Here is a 16,510-nt window from a genome sequence, read left to right as displayed (position 1 = left end):
TACGTGTAAAACACGCTTCACGTACGTGTCGTAGACGTTGAGCAGCCAGTTGAGGCACATGTCGACGCACAGCGGGACGTTGACCAGGTGCGAGTGGCTCTGCTCCAGCCGCTGGTACAGGCTGGTCAGACAGGTGACCAGCTGGGAGATGTCGAGCAGCTGCTCGTTCTGCTTCAGCCCGTGCTGGTCGAACACCTCGCACGCCATCGGCATGCTCAGCAGGTCCACTGCACACACAAAGGGCAAGAGAGAGGCGGTCAGTTGGCGAGCAGCGGCGTGTCCTTCAACCGGACCGACAGGGTTCAAACCCCCCCGTGTTCAGAGTGCGCTTGAGCTCGATGCTGCTGAAGGACGAAGGCGAGAGGGCGACTTCGCCCCAGGGATCAATAACGTGTCACATTATTCATCTTTATCATTCATCGAGTCCACTAAAGGACAGGAAGAGAGAGGAGAGAGGTGTGTTAACTCTGAGGAACAGGTCAATATGTCAACCGAAGGGAACAGAAAGTCCACAAACTGGACATTTACTTTGTTAAATAGAAAAGAAGAATCTAAGAAAATCAGAATTTGTCGGTTGTAACGCTCAGATTTGTGTCTGACAAGTTTTGCTTTCTTGTGAATTTTGTGACTCACAAAACTGCGAGTCGTCTTTTGTGACGCCGGCTGTTTCCCTTCTCCTCGTCCAAGAACACGCAACATGTTGAACAGGAGGACGGGAGGAGCACTGAAGACATTATAATGAGTAAGGTCTTTCACTTTTAATTAGAATTCAAACTACTATTCAAAGATTTTTAAAAAATGAATATATCTACATGAGTGTAATCATAATCTGTGCTCATGTAAGTCCAACTGTAACAGATTGTGGGCGTTCACATATACACTAGTATTAAATCACATTAAATCTGTTTTGGTTTCAGGCACATCCACAGTATTAGTTGCCAAGTTGGTTGCTTTCGTAAAAATCATATTATTGTAGGTTCCAAAATGTTTAGTGCAGTGCCGCTTCAAAATGTGCCTGTTGCTTGGCCTCTGTATCGGTTTTGCAGCCTTGGTGGTGAGTGGTCTTAATATTCAAAGTGTTGTTTGTCCAAATTCCACCAAATTTGGAACTGCACTTCCCCGAGTCATCATCAACAAACTCGGCAATTTTGAAGAAGATCGGATCAACAACTCTCAAAATGTGCGAACCACAGACTGACAGAAAGACAGAAACTTCTTCTTTATATCTTAGTTTATCGCTTAGAAAAAGTGACAACTTTACTGATGATTTTTCAAGGCGGCTGCGTACCAATTCAGTAGATGGAGGGGACATTCCTAAACACACTGTTGGTATGTATAGTTAGTAGAGCTACTGCATTGATACTACACTGTTAATTGAGGCTAACAGTGTACATGTGCAAGTGTTTGGCGCTACAACCCTTTCATGTACAAATAATTATTTGATGGCCTGCGCTTATAAAAATATTGATGATTGCAGCTTTAAAGGCGTTTTATTTATACATTACGCTCTTTATCTTTTATATCTGTAGTACTACTATCATTACTTTTTCATATGCCCTTTTATTTACATCTAGTTTTCTCTCATCTTATTCTATCACATATTCCGTTTAAAATACAGGGTTTCTATATCTTGACTTCAATATCATCTTATACATATATTCACATACAACAGTGGGATTGTATTAAGGCAAACTAAAAGTCATTTAAATAATCCAGGAAGACAGAAAGAGGAATACATGAGTAGAGACTGACTGAGACTGAGGGGTAAAAAGAAATAAGAGGAATTTTACGGTAAAAATAGAAAGAAATAAAAATAAACTTAATCCTCTGTTGGGGAAAAATGTGTGCAAATGGTTAAGGAGACAAAAAAAGCTCTGCCGCACTGCATTCAAGAAGCTTTATCACTATCCATTTTTTATTTTTAAAACAAATGTTCGTAACATAAATAGTGCTTCTGTGCTATAACGGCCGCAGCCGGCTATACGCTTCGAAACATATCACACACATAACAGCTTGTAGGCGGCTCACGCTCTCCAGATCCACCCGGGCGAGAGACGAGAAAAGATGAGTAAACACACATATGGACAACACGCAGACTGTGAGGGCAGCGAGGCAACGATGGTCGAAGGAGAAGAGAGAGGAGAGAAGAAAAAGGAGGAGGAGGGAAAAGAACACACAAAGGAAGAAGAGTAGACGATGGAGAAGAAGGATGCCACAAATGAGGTGAATTACAAGAAAGCGGAGGGCGACAGAGGAGAGGAAAGAACAAAGGAAGAGTGTGGGAGGGCTGGAACACTATGAGAGGAGCACTCGTGATGAGAGAGGAGTGTACTCGACAAAAAAACCCTATGTGACACGTATACAGGAGAGATGTGTACATGTGAAGTGTGTATATAGAGTGCTTACAGCAGAGAGCTTTCTGCAGGCGTCTGAGCTTCATGGCTGTCCGGTAGGCCGAGAACCGAACGTTGTTCAGGTCGGCTAGAAAAGCAGAAGAAGAAGAGTTAGCTGTGGATCCACCAAAGCAAACAGCCTCACAGTCATTTTAAGAAGAAGTCGCCCAAAAATGAAGATTCAGCCATCTAGTATCAGTGTTGCAGCAAACAACTGAAGTAGACGGGGATGGGGAACGTTAAAAAATGAACGGAATTAAGAAAAAACAACTCGATACAGCTTGCTAAGCATAATCCAAGTCTCTGCGAGCTCCAAGGTCCCAAATTGATTTGAAAAGACGTTATTCACACCACTTTTTTAAGCAGAAATCTTCACAAAAGCTGCTAAGCTAAAAGCATTAGCGTGCACCCCAGCTCAAGTCGGAGCATGAGCTCAACTGCATCTCGGGGTCATACATAACATCTCCTCAAACACATTTTGGATTCTCGGGCCTTGCAGACACTTGGATGGCGCCGGACGAGCTGGATGGAGCCGTTTGATGGTGTTTTTGAACGTCTACTTCAGCTGTTTAGGAGAATATTACAACGCTGTTTTGCTGTGAAGATCCAGAAATGTTTGGAGGACAATTACAGGACAGAGTGACTAGATTTTAATCTAAACATATTCTTAACAGTGTCATGATGTGGCAGTTCATGGTTCTATGAGAAGATGGTTCTATGGGTGTCGTTAAATTGAGATATGGATGAGCATCTTACCCAGAGATTGGTAGAGCTCGGCCATCTTGGGATGATCCCAGCATGTTGTCTGGGTCTGGTGGCTGGAGGGGGACAAAAAGAGACGGACTGGTCAGAGGCCGAGACTCTTTCTGAATCTCTCGGCTCGCTACGAATCCTTTTTCTCTACACCGCTGATTCCAACAGGCGCCCCGAAACAGTTTTTGGAGTTGTGTACAAAAGCTCATACCAAATACAGGTTATTTTTCCAAAAAACATTTGCAAAGCTGGCATATGAAAAAGGGGAACGCCATTTTAGCATCCACATGTAAAAAAACCATCAGCTGAACACCCAAATTGTCAGTCACAGACATTCAGATGACGGATGTGCGGTTCCACTCTGATGCAAAATGAGTCACAATTAAAGTAGAGTGGATAAATCGGTGCCATTTCCACGAGAACATCTGAATCGTCTTTGATGAGTTTTTCGCAAGACGCCGGAAAAAGATAATGTGTTTTGTTTTAATCAGCTTCCAAGTCAAAATGTGCGGGGGAAAAAAAAAATCATGAAGTTGCTGAGGAGAGACTAAGTGTTAGACAACAGTTGTCGCAGTTCTGTCTGTCTCGCAGATTCATCTGGTTCTTCTTGTTTATTTGCAAAACAAATGCACGTAGAGAGCTCGTTTCTGAAAAAAAATCTATGGTTGCGTGTTCAGAAAAATGTCTCACATTTCAAAGAGTCTGTTTCTTTATGTATAGAGGAGATCACAACACTGGTTTTGTACAGCTGACATGAAACCCTCTAAGACGGCGGAGTAAACATTCCACACATGCCTTTCAAAAACCAGCATGATAGCTGCGTACTTCTACTGGTGATTGTGCCTTTTTCTAAAAAAAAAAAAACACCCAAAAGCAGATGGAAAGTCCTTTCGGGTAACACCGAAATGAATCTCTGTCGCCGATGAATCAGATCAGCTTCCCCCAAAATCCCACACTATGACACTAATCCCGTTGTTTGTCTGTTTTTCTCTCCCCTCCATCGCATAATCTCAGAAAATAGCAGCCGTCCTCGCCACACAGCAGCGGCGGGGAGGTGCGATTGAGGGGAGGAGGAGGAGAGATGGATGGTTGCTGTGTCATTCTCCTCTCACACATTCTCTCCTCGTGACTGCTGCCCGCCGCTCACAGGAGACTCGGGGACGGCTGCGTATTCGGGGAGAGACGCGCTGTGCGGTTCACGCCTTCGCAAACCGCACCGAGGGTGTGTCGTTCAAACGCGCGACAATAATGACGCTGATAACGGTGGCGTTTTTGGAAGGATTCGCGCGTCTTGTTCGAGGTCCTGAACCCTTTGCTATTATTGGCGCCGCTGCTGGATCCTGTCCTACGCGCTCTGTGTCAGTCCTGCATTGTGCGTCTCGTCTCCTCGCGGGTCGGAGCTAATTAACCGAGCTGACTTTCTCGCGACCCGTCACACTCGCTGAAATTAAGCACTTCTGACAACACTGACTTTTTTTTTTTTTTTTTTAAAGGACAAACAGAAGAAGGAGGTTGTCAGAGTGAATGAGACCGGCTTAAAGAATTCAAGACGTTGACGCCTCCGAGAAACGGCCGAAAATAAATTGTCTTTATCCGAGTGCGGCTTGATGGACTTCTACGGGGACCCTGAGGCACAAATGAGCAGCTTGGCACATAATAACCCCCCCGCCTCTCTATGCAGTTTTTCTATGATGGAATATTACCCAGATGTACTGCACATTCATTTAGAACTATACAACATATCCCCAAAAACTAAAACAATGAAGGTCCTGACACTAAAGTTTGGCCCATTCTCAATAAACCCCTTGCTCTTGCCATGCCTACCGGCAGGGTGTCCCCATTCTTGTTGGGATAGAGGGGTATTTCAACGTCGCATCCCACCTTTGACACCACACGATGCAACAAAGATGCCACACTCTGTTATCAACGCAGAAAAGGCCCCTTTGGAGCACGGGTTGTTGATGTTAGCCTATAAAGCACAGCCAGTGGCCGGGTTTGAGCTGTAAATGAAACACAGGCGTTACTGCTTTTCTGTCTCCATCAGATAAATGGCAAATGGGATTGTGATAATAGGAGGACCACCATGGTTACACACACACACACACACACAGGATAGTGTATTGAAAATGACAACAAAGACAATCGATGACATCCAAGGGTCTTGGCAGTGACAGAAGCTGTGAAGCACTCGCGTCAAGAACGAGCACCGATGATGCAGTTCTAGAAAACTTGTGCTTAGAGATACTGTGATTGGCTTTTTTCAGGTTTCATAGGCGTCATACAGCAAATTATGAATTCATGGAGAGTCTTCTTAAAAAACAGAAGCACCTCCTCACACAGTTGTACGCCTCTGAGCACCAGTCAGGTTGCTGCTCCCGAGCTATGGCTTTGAATAACAGTCAGAAGACTTTCGGCAGACTATTACGATGTCACAGTGAAGCTGAACTTACATTAAATCTCATCACTTCATCCTTTTATCCCATTTTATCCACGTTCCCTGGATGCTTTTCTAAAATACAGCCTTCACAACCACGGACAACCTGAAAACATAATGCCTCTGACCTCGGCTATTGCCAGCGCAGAGGCAACTATAAAAACAAAGCATTAAGATATGGATTTGCAAATCATTCTCGTCATTTCAACTTAACAATCAGAATTAGACACTAAAAGTTGTTTATAACGCTCATATCCTTTTGGCCTCTCTCTGCCTCCGTACATGTCGCTACATCATCCGTCATCCAACGTGTCATTTTCCTTTTTGGCATCTTTAAAAAAACCAACAGCTGACCTTACGTTCTGTTATCGTGCCTTCATCACAGATTCAGTGTATGTACAGATGCTGTTTCAATAAAGCGGTGACAGACCGCCGCTGCGCATTTGTCGCTTTATCACCTTAAATACGGCGCCAGTGCTGCCGCGGTCGCGCGGCTGCCAGCTCTCCCCACATGTCCTCCCAAAAGCTTCTCGTTTAATCCCCGCGGAGTGTCATGATCTGAGCGCTCGTTTTTGCATTTCCCTTGGCATCTTTTAAAAAAACACCCCGCTCCGAATTGGAAACGCCATCCGGAAAACATTACACTTATACTAAACGGCAGGGAAAACTAATTATGCCACTGTAAGGCGAAGAGCTGATTTCACTGGCTATTAGTTCCACTTAGCGGCCGTTGTGATAATTATTGTGCTAACGTGATAAGAAAATCCGGACAGCTCCTTTCCAGCCGCATTAATAACAAAGTGCATCCATTGGAGCCAAAGTTCTGTCGGATAGACGCCGCTGTAAGTGTGATGGTAATGTGCCAGCTGCCTGTTTACATAAAGCTAATGGAAGCCACATGTTTTACCAGCGAGGCAATTAAAGTTTTTCTTGTTCGGAACACATCAAATATTTGAAAAAAGTCCTTGGCAGGAGATGGAGAACAATGGAACCCCCCCCCGCCTCCTTCCCGAGAAATGGTTTCTAGTGGCTTCCACTTCACATGTCAGGCGGCTAATAAATAGACGTTCTGGCTCGCCGCAGTCCTGGAAGTGAGAGTGGCTTTCTTATTTAAGAGCATGTGTCAATCACGGCGTATGTGGTGCTTTACGTCATTAAGTTAAATATAGGACAGTTAAATGGCTATTCAGCGCCCGTTAGAATGAAATATTAGACACATTTTGTCGCCCAGTACGAGGGAGAGAAAGAGACAGGAAGTGGAGCTGGAGAGGAAACTTCAAGATGATGTGTAAGAGGAAAAACCCAACGCACATTCAGTACAGGTGTGTGTGATCAAGGTTTACATACATGTGAGTGGTTGGCGACCAAGATGGGCGACTGCGGGTGTTACTTTGCGGAGCCCGAAACAAAATAAAGTTAATTTTAAATATGGCTCTGCTGCTCAGCGTTCCTTCACGGACTGTTTTCTGCTTTATAATTCTGGCCCGAGGCCGGCCGGTGCACAAACACAACCCTGCCCCGGCTTGTTAAAAGCACACATGTCGAGTTGGTCACACACAAGCGCACCTGCAGTTAACCTTTGTCTGAAAGGCAGACAAATAATAATCCATATGCTGGGCTGCCTTTTTTTTTTTTTTTTTTGCCCTTGTTTTTCTCTCTCCTGCCTCTCTCCCACATTCCCACTCCAGATAATGAGGTAGAGGGGTCCCATGGTGAAGAGCTACTTAAAAATCCTCTAAGCTTAGAGTCTGTGCAAACAGTAGCTCAGTCACTCAGCTCGTCATCGGCGCACAGCTCCGAGCCACTCGGACAAATGCCTCTAATAAGCGTGCGGCATCAAACGCGCAGCTGCTTTCATCCCGAGCGCTGCAGAGGCTCCGAGATGTGGAGCTTCTGACTAAGACGCGCTGTACTTCAAGCTCCCCGGCGTCCTTGAGCGAGACAGGTAAACTTGCAGCTGTTTACATCAGCCGCACAGTTGCAAACCGCAGTAATGAGAAGCTATACCTCATAAAACTGAGATGATCCCGGCTCCCGATTCGCCACCCAGGGGGGTCAGGAACCAATCGACGAGACACAGAATAATACATCTTCGCGTAAAAGAAGAGGCCGTTTTATTAAGAAGGTGCACTGTGCAGTTTCAGTGTAGAAATTCAAACTAAGAGGTATAATATTTACAAGAGGAGAGGATAATAAGCTGGAGGCTTGAGAGGTGGCAGGGTCCGCCACATATAAACAAAGTTAAACAGTATGAAATTGTGTCGTCCTTTAAGGTCAGTTTGTTTATTCAGTCATGGAAACAAAGTTTGTTTATTTAGTTGGTTTAGGAATAAAATAATCAGTCGGTGAAGATCTTTCTCTTCTGATTAAAATGTCTTCCTACTAGACAACAAACCAATAGGTATTTTATTTGATTAGTTTGCTTTGTAATGATCTTAACTTAAATTATGTGCCAGTTTAAAAAAAGTGTTTAACCGTATTTAACTTGGACGTCCTTGAGTGCAAAACCCTCATCATGGTGCATCTGAGGCCATGTAAAAACAGTGTCTCCATTACAGATTGTCTTTGTCATAATCCTTTAAAAGACAAATCTAAGGCATCTGTATCAGGACGGCTGATAAATTATCATGAGCTGTATCTAAAACGGAGTCTCGGCCAGTGCTCACAGACCTGAACCGGAGAAATTGTAAGTTGACGCTGAAAGAGATGCAAGCTGAACTTTCTTGTCTTCTTTCATTAACAACACTCCAAAGGGTTTTTTCTAAAATAAGGCAACGTTACACCTTTTCATGTGATTCTTCTCTAAACGCCTGGCAAGCTGAGTTCCAGCCGCTCCCTGCTCATGTGTCCTTGAGCAGGGAGGACACTGAACACTCCCAGGTCCAGTGGCTAGCCAACAGAGAAACACCCCTGAAGGGATCGATAAAGTGTTGCATTATGTTTCACTATCGCATCAACTCTAACCCTCAACCTCCATCTCCTGCCATACCGCCCACCTGTCCGCAACACCTTTTCTGTCTCCACCGCCCACTGCGGCTTCAGCCTCCTATAGAAAACTGGCTATTTGTTTTGGAAGAGGAGGATGCTGCATCTGTTTTCTAACATTAGCACACAAACACGCACCAAAAACTCCTGACAAACACGCATTGTTCCGATATGTCAACAGAATCCAGAGCTGCAGTCCTATTACTTCCCACCAGATGTCCCGTCGGGATAAAAGAAAGAAAAAACACAACAGAACAATCATATATCAATAGCGGCCTGCGGGAATCAAGCATCTTTAGTTTTGACTCTTTTTTTTTTTTTTTTGGTGTTCTTTGAAAGCTGACACCTCCTCCCCAGAAAATGCATCATGGCCCCGGGACAAGCCAAACTGTTGATAATGCATCGAAAGCTGTCAAAAGATAAAATACTGCACAGCGAGCGGCTCGGGCGCAGTAGTTAGGGATTCGCTGCCTTGCTCGAGGGCGATCTGATTGAAGCTGACGAGGGCGTTCGACGCTCACACCCCCACCACCTACGAATTCCACACACAAAGCGGGATAGAAACCAGCAGAGACAATAGAGGTCTAATCTCATTGCGATGAAACAACAAAAGCAAAAAAAAAAAAGATAGAAAACACAAAAAACTGGAGAGTAGGAAATGCTGTCTTGCGTTTGACAAAAATGTCACAATATATTTATTCACAACCTCGATCCACGTTCTCAATCGAAATCCTTTTTCTCAATTTTGAAATGCCCTGCCAGACTTGCAACGGCCCATGAATTTCTCAAATTGCACCGTTCAAACACATTATTGCATCAAAAGATTATTCTTGTTCTGGCGCGAGCTCCTCATCCACCATACTGCCTGCTATAATCCACGTTAACAATAGGCCACCCCTGCAGTAATTCATCCAATCAGATAGCCAGGCCAATGTGCTCATGTGAGGTTTGAAAATATAAGTGGACACCTTCAAGATTGATAATAATCCCAAATCGTCGGATGTGTAGCTCAGGCTCATGTGAATGTCATTAGTTCTGCAGGTATTTATACGAATGGAAATGCTAAAATGATGATGGCGCTAGATGACAATTTCAAAGATCAAAAAAGTTATTACAATCCATCCAACAGTGGTTGAATCATTTCACTGGAAGCTAAATATGTGAACCTGAAGATGCCACTATGTGTAAAGTTAGTGGATCTCCAAAACCTGTAAGATTCATTCTCTGGGAACCATGAATGGTTGTACAAACTTTCATAGCAATCCATCCAGTAGCTGAAGAAATGTCAGTCTAGACAGTCCGGCGTTTTCATTTATAGAGCAACTACTGGAACAAATACAAATATTGACTCGAGGTTCAAAGATCAACAAAGTTATTCACATTCATCCCGAGGGGACCATGAATGTATGACCCAAACATCATGACGATCCATCCAACTCTTGTTGATACATTTTGCTAAAAGCTAAAAAATGGAAACCTGATGGTTCCACTTGTTAAAAACTAAGAAGATCTCAAAATAAGTATGACTAATCCTCTGGGGACCATGAATGATTAAACAAACTTTCATGGCAATCCATCCAATAGCTGTTGGGATGATTCAGTGTGGACAGACCAGCATGGCCATTAACAGAGCAGATATTTGAACAAATAAAAATATCGACCTGATAGCTGACACCGATAGCTGTTTAAGTTCAAAGATCACCAAAGTTATCACAATTCATCCTGAGGTGACCATGAATGTCTGACCCAAATGTCATGACGATCCATTCAACAGTGGTTGATATGTTTCACTTAAAGCTAAAAATGTAAACCTCATGGTGCCACTAGTGGGAAACTTAGATATACAAACTCAGAAGAATCCATCCTCAGGGGACCGTGAATGTCCATCCAATGACTGATGACACATTTCAGTCGAGATAGACTAGCATTGCCATGTATAGAACAGAAAAATAAGGGTTTTGGATGCATTTAGTTTGTAATCAAATCACAAAAAGGCTCCAGGAAGCTTCATCCTGCACTACAGGTGAGTTATTGACGATAAATCTTGTTGACACCTTTGTGCTTTTAACCTATAGTCTATTTGTTTACATTTAAGGAAAAAAAAATGCATTACAGAAAGTCTTGCTGCTTTGGCTGATAGTTGTTCCTGTTCACAATGTACAGACAATCCCCACTGGATTACCTCGAAAAAATCTGAATCTGATCAGATGATGTTTTTTTTTTTTCCCCTCCCAGAAATACAAGACGTTCCTCCACACAGTGTAACTAAAAGTGGGATAGAGCTGGTGTCACTTTTTGACAGCGATAACGCACACACACGTGGCGCCGCACAATGACACGCACACCCACACCCTCGAACACACAATGGTACATATTGCAGTTAACAGGCAGCTGAATGGCTTATTGCGGCAGTGACAGATAGGCGTTTTAAATAATGGATCCGCACAGAGACACGAGTGTCACTTCTCGCCGCAGTCAATTACGGCTCTTGGATGAATGATTAAAGGTGGTTTATGGGCTACGGCTACGTCTTCCTCTGCCTATCACCAAGAGTGAGCCCTCCGACGGAATGTTTCCTGCACACCAGGCGTCTGAATGAACTCAGACAATGGCCTTCAGGGATGTAAATGTGAACAAGAGCAACAAAAAAAAAGCGGGTTAAAAAGCATGAAAGGCGTATTCATCAGCTGGATATGAGGGGAAGCTGTTTGTGAGGGAGAGACGACAAGTGCCGAGGGATCCCACAGAGCTACGAGACAGCGTTAATTATTTTCCTTGTGATATTTTATCATAATGATTAGAGCTACCATTTTAGAAACATGATCACTAATAGGTTTCGTTTTGTTCTTTTAAAAGGCTCAATTTTCAACTGAAATAGCTGGTCAATGTGTTTTTTTTTACAGAGGGTTGCTGGAATAAGAGGAAGTAGCACATTTGTCAGGGACTATGGATGAATCCATGTTTGGTGCTACAGTGCGTATTTTTTGGCAGCAGGACGTTGTATGTTGGAATTGAGACAAATAAGCTATGATGTGTGTGTTCACGGCAGTGATGCAGGTCATTATTTTGGTATCTTTAGCGTCTTAAAACAATGAAAAACAACCATCGCAATACGAGGCGACGTCTACAAATTGCTTGTTTAGCCGACAGCGCAAAACTGAACTCACGAAACAGCGAAAAAGCTAAAAAATCTTCATGTAAAAGAAACTGACACCACAGAATTTGGGGGAAATTTCGCGTCGTAAATGAACAGCACTCGTATAGATGTTAAAGAGTACATTTAAGCACTTTCAAGGTATCTAAAACGAAGATTTCCAGACTCTCAACGACTTAAGCATCACGTCTAATAGCTACGCTACAACAGGCTATTGCAATTTCTATGATCTAAATGAAGAAATACATGTACTTGCACCTTTATTCCTGTTTTCAGTCATTTAGATAATGTGTTGGATTCAAATGTATTACTGAGTGCAACTAAATTATGTGCCGATGCGCCTAAAAAGTTTGGAGCCCTGTTTACCCAAGATAATTGGACATTTTGGTGCAAGAAGCAGATCAGACACAATTATTAATAAGTAAAGTATTTTAACATGTTATGAAACAAGTCTGGAGGAGCTTATTGATCTGAACTCAACATTACTAGGCATTGGACGGTTGAAAAGGCACTTCGAGCTTCAGTAAATGGTAAGAGCAGTGGCAGACTCATCATGTTTGAGGGCAGGGGCAAATGAATAAAAAGGGCACCAGCGAGCAGAAAGGGCATCACAGAGGGCACCTTCACTGGGCTGATTGAACATGGCAGCACCAGTGAAGAAGGGTATTTTCCTCTTGATTTTACACAGCAGGATTAACACTGAACACAATCAGTAGTTTCAACCCTACGTCAAGCATTTTTTGCAGCTGAACAATCACAACCACGAGCGCTGCATTAGCAGGAGGAGAAGGAGCACCGGTGGGAAATAAAGACGGGTTTATCGCATCAGCTGCAGGAATGGAGAGCCTGCCCACCATAAACCTTATGTCATGTGAACAACATACGGTCCTCACAGCGACCGAACAGAAGCGATGACTGAGACCAAATGGAACAAAACTCACTGCAACACATTTTACTTTGTGACCTTTGGCGAGTGTTTTGTTTTTCGCAGCCTCTCTCTTCACTGTGATAATCAATGTGAAATTGTATGAAAGGAGGGCGGAAAAAAACTCCTTCGATGCTTTTGGCATCAGGAGGTTGAAACTACTGTCGAATGTTAGTGATAACAGAAACACTCGGGACTCGTAAACCCCCTTTTTTAAAAGCTGCGAAAATCTGTCATCTGCATCACTGTCACAGCTCCGATCTTGCATGTGTGCAGGTGAAATACGGGGTGAACTTTTTTCCTGCAGCGACGGCAGATGTGCTTCGCTCGCACGTCTGGAAGAAGACAAAACCGAGGCAGCTCTCCGTCTTGTTCTGCAGCGGGGGGCGGTGGACATTCATATTTTACATCCTGGGCTTTGAGCTGCAGGATTTCGGTGGGCTCATCGTCCCTCGGAGGACGACGGAAGATGGTTATTAAATATCAAATTAAAACTTTTTTTCTGGCAGCTGCTGCTCAAGTGTCCTTTCTCCGGGAACGGCCCGATACGGAGACCATCGGTGCCGGAGTCATTACTTCTCAGATGCTGATACAGAAATATCACCACGTCCTCTCGAGGCGAGTATAATTTATTATTCAAACGTGACACCTGCAGACGGTCTTCCATCACCGTCTCTGTATGCAGAAAATCCCCCCTTAAAGGTGCATCACGTAGTTCTGATCTTAATATTTGCAATATCAATGAGGTAACAGTGCAAACTCAGGGAGATTTATGTTTTACATGACTCAGTAAACGAGCCGTTCTCAGAGGAAAACACTGTGAAGCTCGGAAGGTGGCAGGGTCCGCCAAATGTAAACAAAGTGAAGCAGCATGAAATTGCGCTGTGTCATCAGAAGAGATGAAGAGAGAGATCTTCGCTGATAACTAAATAAACAAACTCTCTGTGTTTTCACGACAGACAAACACAACTCCGCGCCGTTTTACTTTGTTTATGCGTGGCGGACCCTGCCACCAGACACTGTACTGCGCCCCATCTCTCCGAGAAAACAGCATGTTTGTTCAGCTATGGAAAAAAATTTATATTTATGACTTTGCGTGACCTTTCCAATCAAAAATCTGAGTTTGAATTTCTTCTTTAAACCCACATAGTGCCTCTTTACGATCGGTTTGTTTATCCAGTTTTCTCCCTGCCATAAAAACGAAGGGTTTGTTTATATAGTTTAGGTGGAAGATCGAGAATTTCTTCCCCAAAATTACGCAGGGCCCCTTTAAAAAGCGCCACATTGGGCAGAAATAGAGCTCCTGGCGTGATAATAATCTGCATGAACACAAAGACGGCACATAACAGTCATGCCTGAGCATGTCAGCGACCGGAGTTGACTGTGTGTGTGTGTGTTGAGGCTTTTTATCCATCAGCTGTATTTAATCAGCGCGCACACACACACACACACACACCTGCATTCACATCAGTGCCAAAAATCTGCACCAGCGAGCCCGCTCTGCATCCTCTGAGCTCTCATTTCACCCAACTCCTCACACACTCACATGACGCACAGAGGTCCATGTTACCAGAGCAGGACGAGGCTGCACATGGTGAAGTGACCAGGACCAGAACCAGAACCAGCAGAACGCATGAACCCAAACCCTCCCACCCCCCTCCTCCTGGCTGTTTGCGTTTTTTGAGGCCTGGCTGTTATTTTCCCAGCCCCGAAAATAGACCCAACGCAGCACATCAGAATCACCGTGCACACCTCAACACACACAAACACACCAACACTTACGCACACACACACACACACACACTCACACACTCATCCAGGCATGGGCTGCTTCGCTTGGCACGGAGGTGATTGTGTTTGTGGCTGTGAAGGAATGCGACCCAGGGATCCATCGCTGCTCCGGCTCGGTGGGAGCCTCTTCTCTCGCATAAATTAACACCAATCCCCGCCGGGCCGGATTCAAACACACACGCACCGAGCCCCGCTTTGCCGTGTGTTTGCTTTAAGCGTTTCAATGCCCTCCTTTATGTGCTCCCCAACATGGCAGCGAGCAGCCGGTGAGACAGTGAGAGAGGGGGGGAGAGAAAACGGGCTTGAATCGGGAGGAATGTGTCCGGAGAGGAGAGCGGGGAGGGGAGAGGCTCGCTGGCCGCGCACCTCGCCTGCTTCCCCGGCGACAGCCGCGACCAGCAGCCGCTGCGAGAGAGGAGCAGCGCTGGATGGTCTAATGCTCCCAAGACATGTTCTCCTGACGTCCTGTTCTTCTTCTCATGCACTGCATCCTCTCATCTTAAATGCATTAAAATATGACATTTATACATGTGATTTTTTTTTTTTTGCTGTATGCGTGAAAGCTGGCTCATGTGAACATGCTAGGTGACATTCACTCGGTGCACTTGCAGATTAACAGCCACCAGGAAAGGTTGGATGTCTATCTGCGCCCCCAGATGTAGATTTAAAGCATCTTTGTGCACATCCGCATGCTGATTTATGCGCATATTCTGGTCTACAGGTGAAATGTTTTCCTCCGGAGCAGGAGGCACATCTCTGCCCCCTGCTCGCCGCCTCTCCGCCCGCCTCTGTGCCGTGGAGCCGGTGTGTTTGTCCGTGTGAACAGGTTTACTGCATTACGACCAGCACAATTACCATCACCATTATTTATCACCACCATAAAACGTTCCCCCACCACCAGCAGCAACCCTCCCACCCCCCCCCGACACTCACTTCCGAAGCTGCTCCCGCATCGCCGGCCGATCAGAGCGCTGTGCGTCCGGCAAGGAAAAAAAAAAGAGAGAGAACCGATTCCCGGGGCAGAACCGATGCGATGTCCCGAGCCCCCTCCGCGGTCCGACCAGCGTCCTCTACCACCGGAGAGAGGCGTCCGAGATTACCGTGTGTAGCCTACGTGTGTGTGTGTCGGTGTGTGTCCCTCTGCACACGGCAGCGGTGGGTTGCAGAGGCTGACTGGCCAGCAGCGAGAGGCACGAGGGTCAATCCCGCCGGGCTACGGCACAGAGCACTTCCGTTCACCGCTTCAAAATAAAAGCTGCAATGAGAGAAATTCAACCTTTTTTATTTTATTTTTTTATTTTTTATTTTTTTACAAAAAGGTAAAAATTATTTAAAATATCTATTCTATTTTGGATGTTTTTGTTTTTAAATGACTTAATAAATTTTGAAAGAAGCGGCTGTGATGCACCTGAATGCTAGTTGCAACGCACCATAAAACAAACAGAAGAAGAAGAAAAAGAAGAAGAAGAAGAAGAAGAAGAAAAAGAAGAAGAAAAAGAAGAAGAAGAAGAAGCGGCTCTTGGCAGATGGGAAAAAACTGCATATGACTAAATTTCTATTCAGGACAAATTGTGTCAACTCTACTTTCCTGTGCATGGGGAGGTTAAAATAAGTTAATTGTGCGGCTTCTCGAGATTATTATTGGAACAAATGACTAAAGTTTTGACAGTGAAATGAGTCATTTTGTGGGGGTTGCGATGCTCCGTTTTACAGCCCCTTCTTTCACAATGTAAGCTTATGGGAAAAAGTCTTGTTGAATCGCAGGTCAACACCTGATGCTGTAGTTACACGGTTTGGCCACTAGGAAAATTGGCCTCAAAACCTATTAACAAGGTGCAGCAAATACCCCAATGTCCAAGACCCCAACATTGCCCCAAAAGACTCAGATGAAGTGCTATGAGGCATGTTCATTATTACTAAATTTGTTTAAAGTTACAATACGTAACAATCAGTCACCTGTCAAATGCAAGAGCTTTTAGACCAGGACTGGCCGAGGCAAGCTAGTAGGCATGCTAACTTCAGTAGCTATTTTTGAAATTTAAGAAACAACATCATAACATAATAAACTCTTGTTT

At 44.4% G+C, this 16,510-nt stretch overlaps 1 protein-coding gene across 7 annotated transcripts in view; it reads right to left on the bottom strand.

Moving 5' to 3' along the window:
• Positions 1 to 16,510, bottom strand: part of dmd (dystrophin) — a 303,308-nt gene that overhangs the window by 26,464 nt on the left and 260,334 nt on the right. For 6 of the 7 annotated variants that reach the window (XM_030409547.1, XM_030409548.1, XM_030409549.1 and 3 more), the window contains 3 exons: positions 3,150 to 3,211; positions 2,407 to 2,481; positions 26 to 227 (listed from right to left, as the gene is read on the bottom strand). In XM_030409547.1, coding sequence (XP_030265407.1) covers positions 26 to 227; positions 2,407 to 2,481; positions 3,150 to 3,211 — 339 coding nt within the window. Of the gene's footprint in view, positions 1 to 25; positions 228 to 2,406; positions 2,482 to 3,149; positions 3,212 to 15,368; positions 15,641 to 16,510 lie in introns of those variants that run through there. The other variant, XM_030409553.1, reaches the window with a different exon arrangement.

The sequence above is a fragment of the Sparus aurata genome, chromosome 24, assembly GCF_900880675.1.
Source record: "Sparus aurata chromosome 24, fSpaAur1.1, whole genome shotgun sequence".
Taxonomy (NCBI): Eukaryota; Metazoa; Chordata; class Actinopteri; order Spariformes; family Sparidae; genus Sparus; species Sparus aurata.
This window is presented reverse-complemented; position numbering and strand designations above follow the sequence as displayed.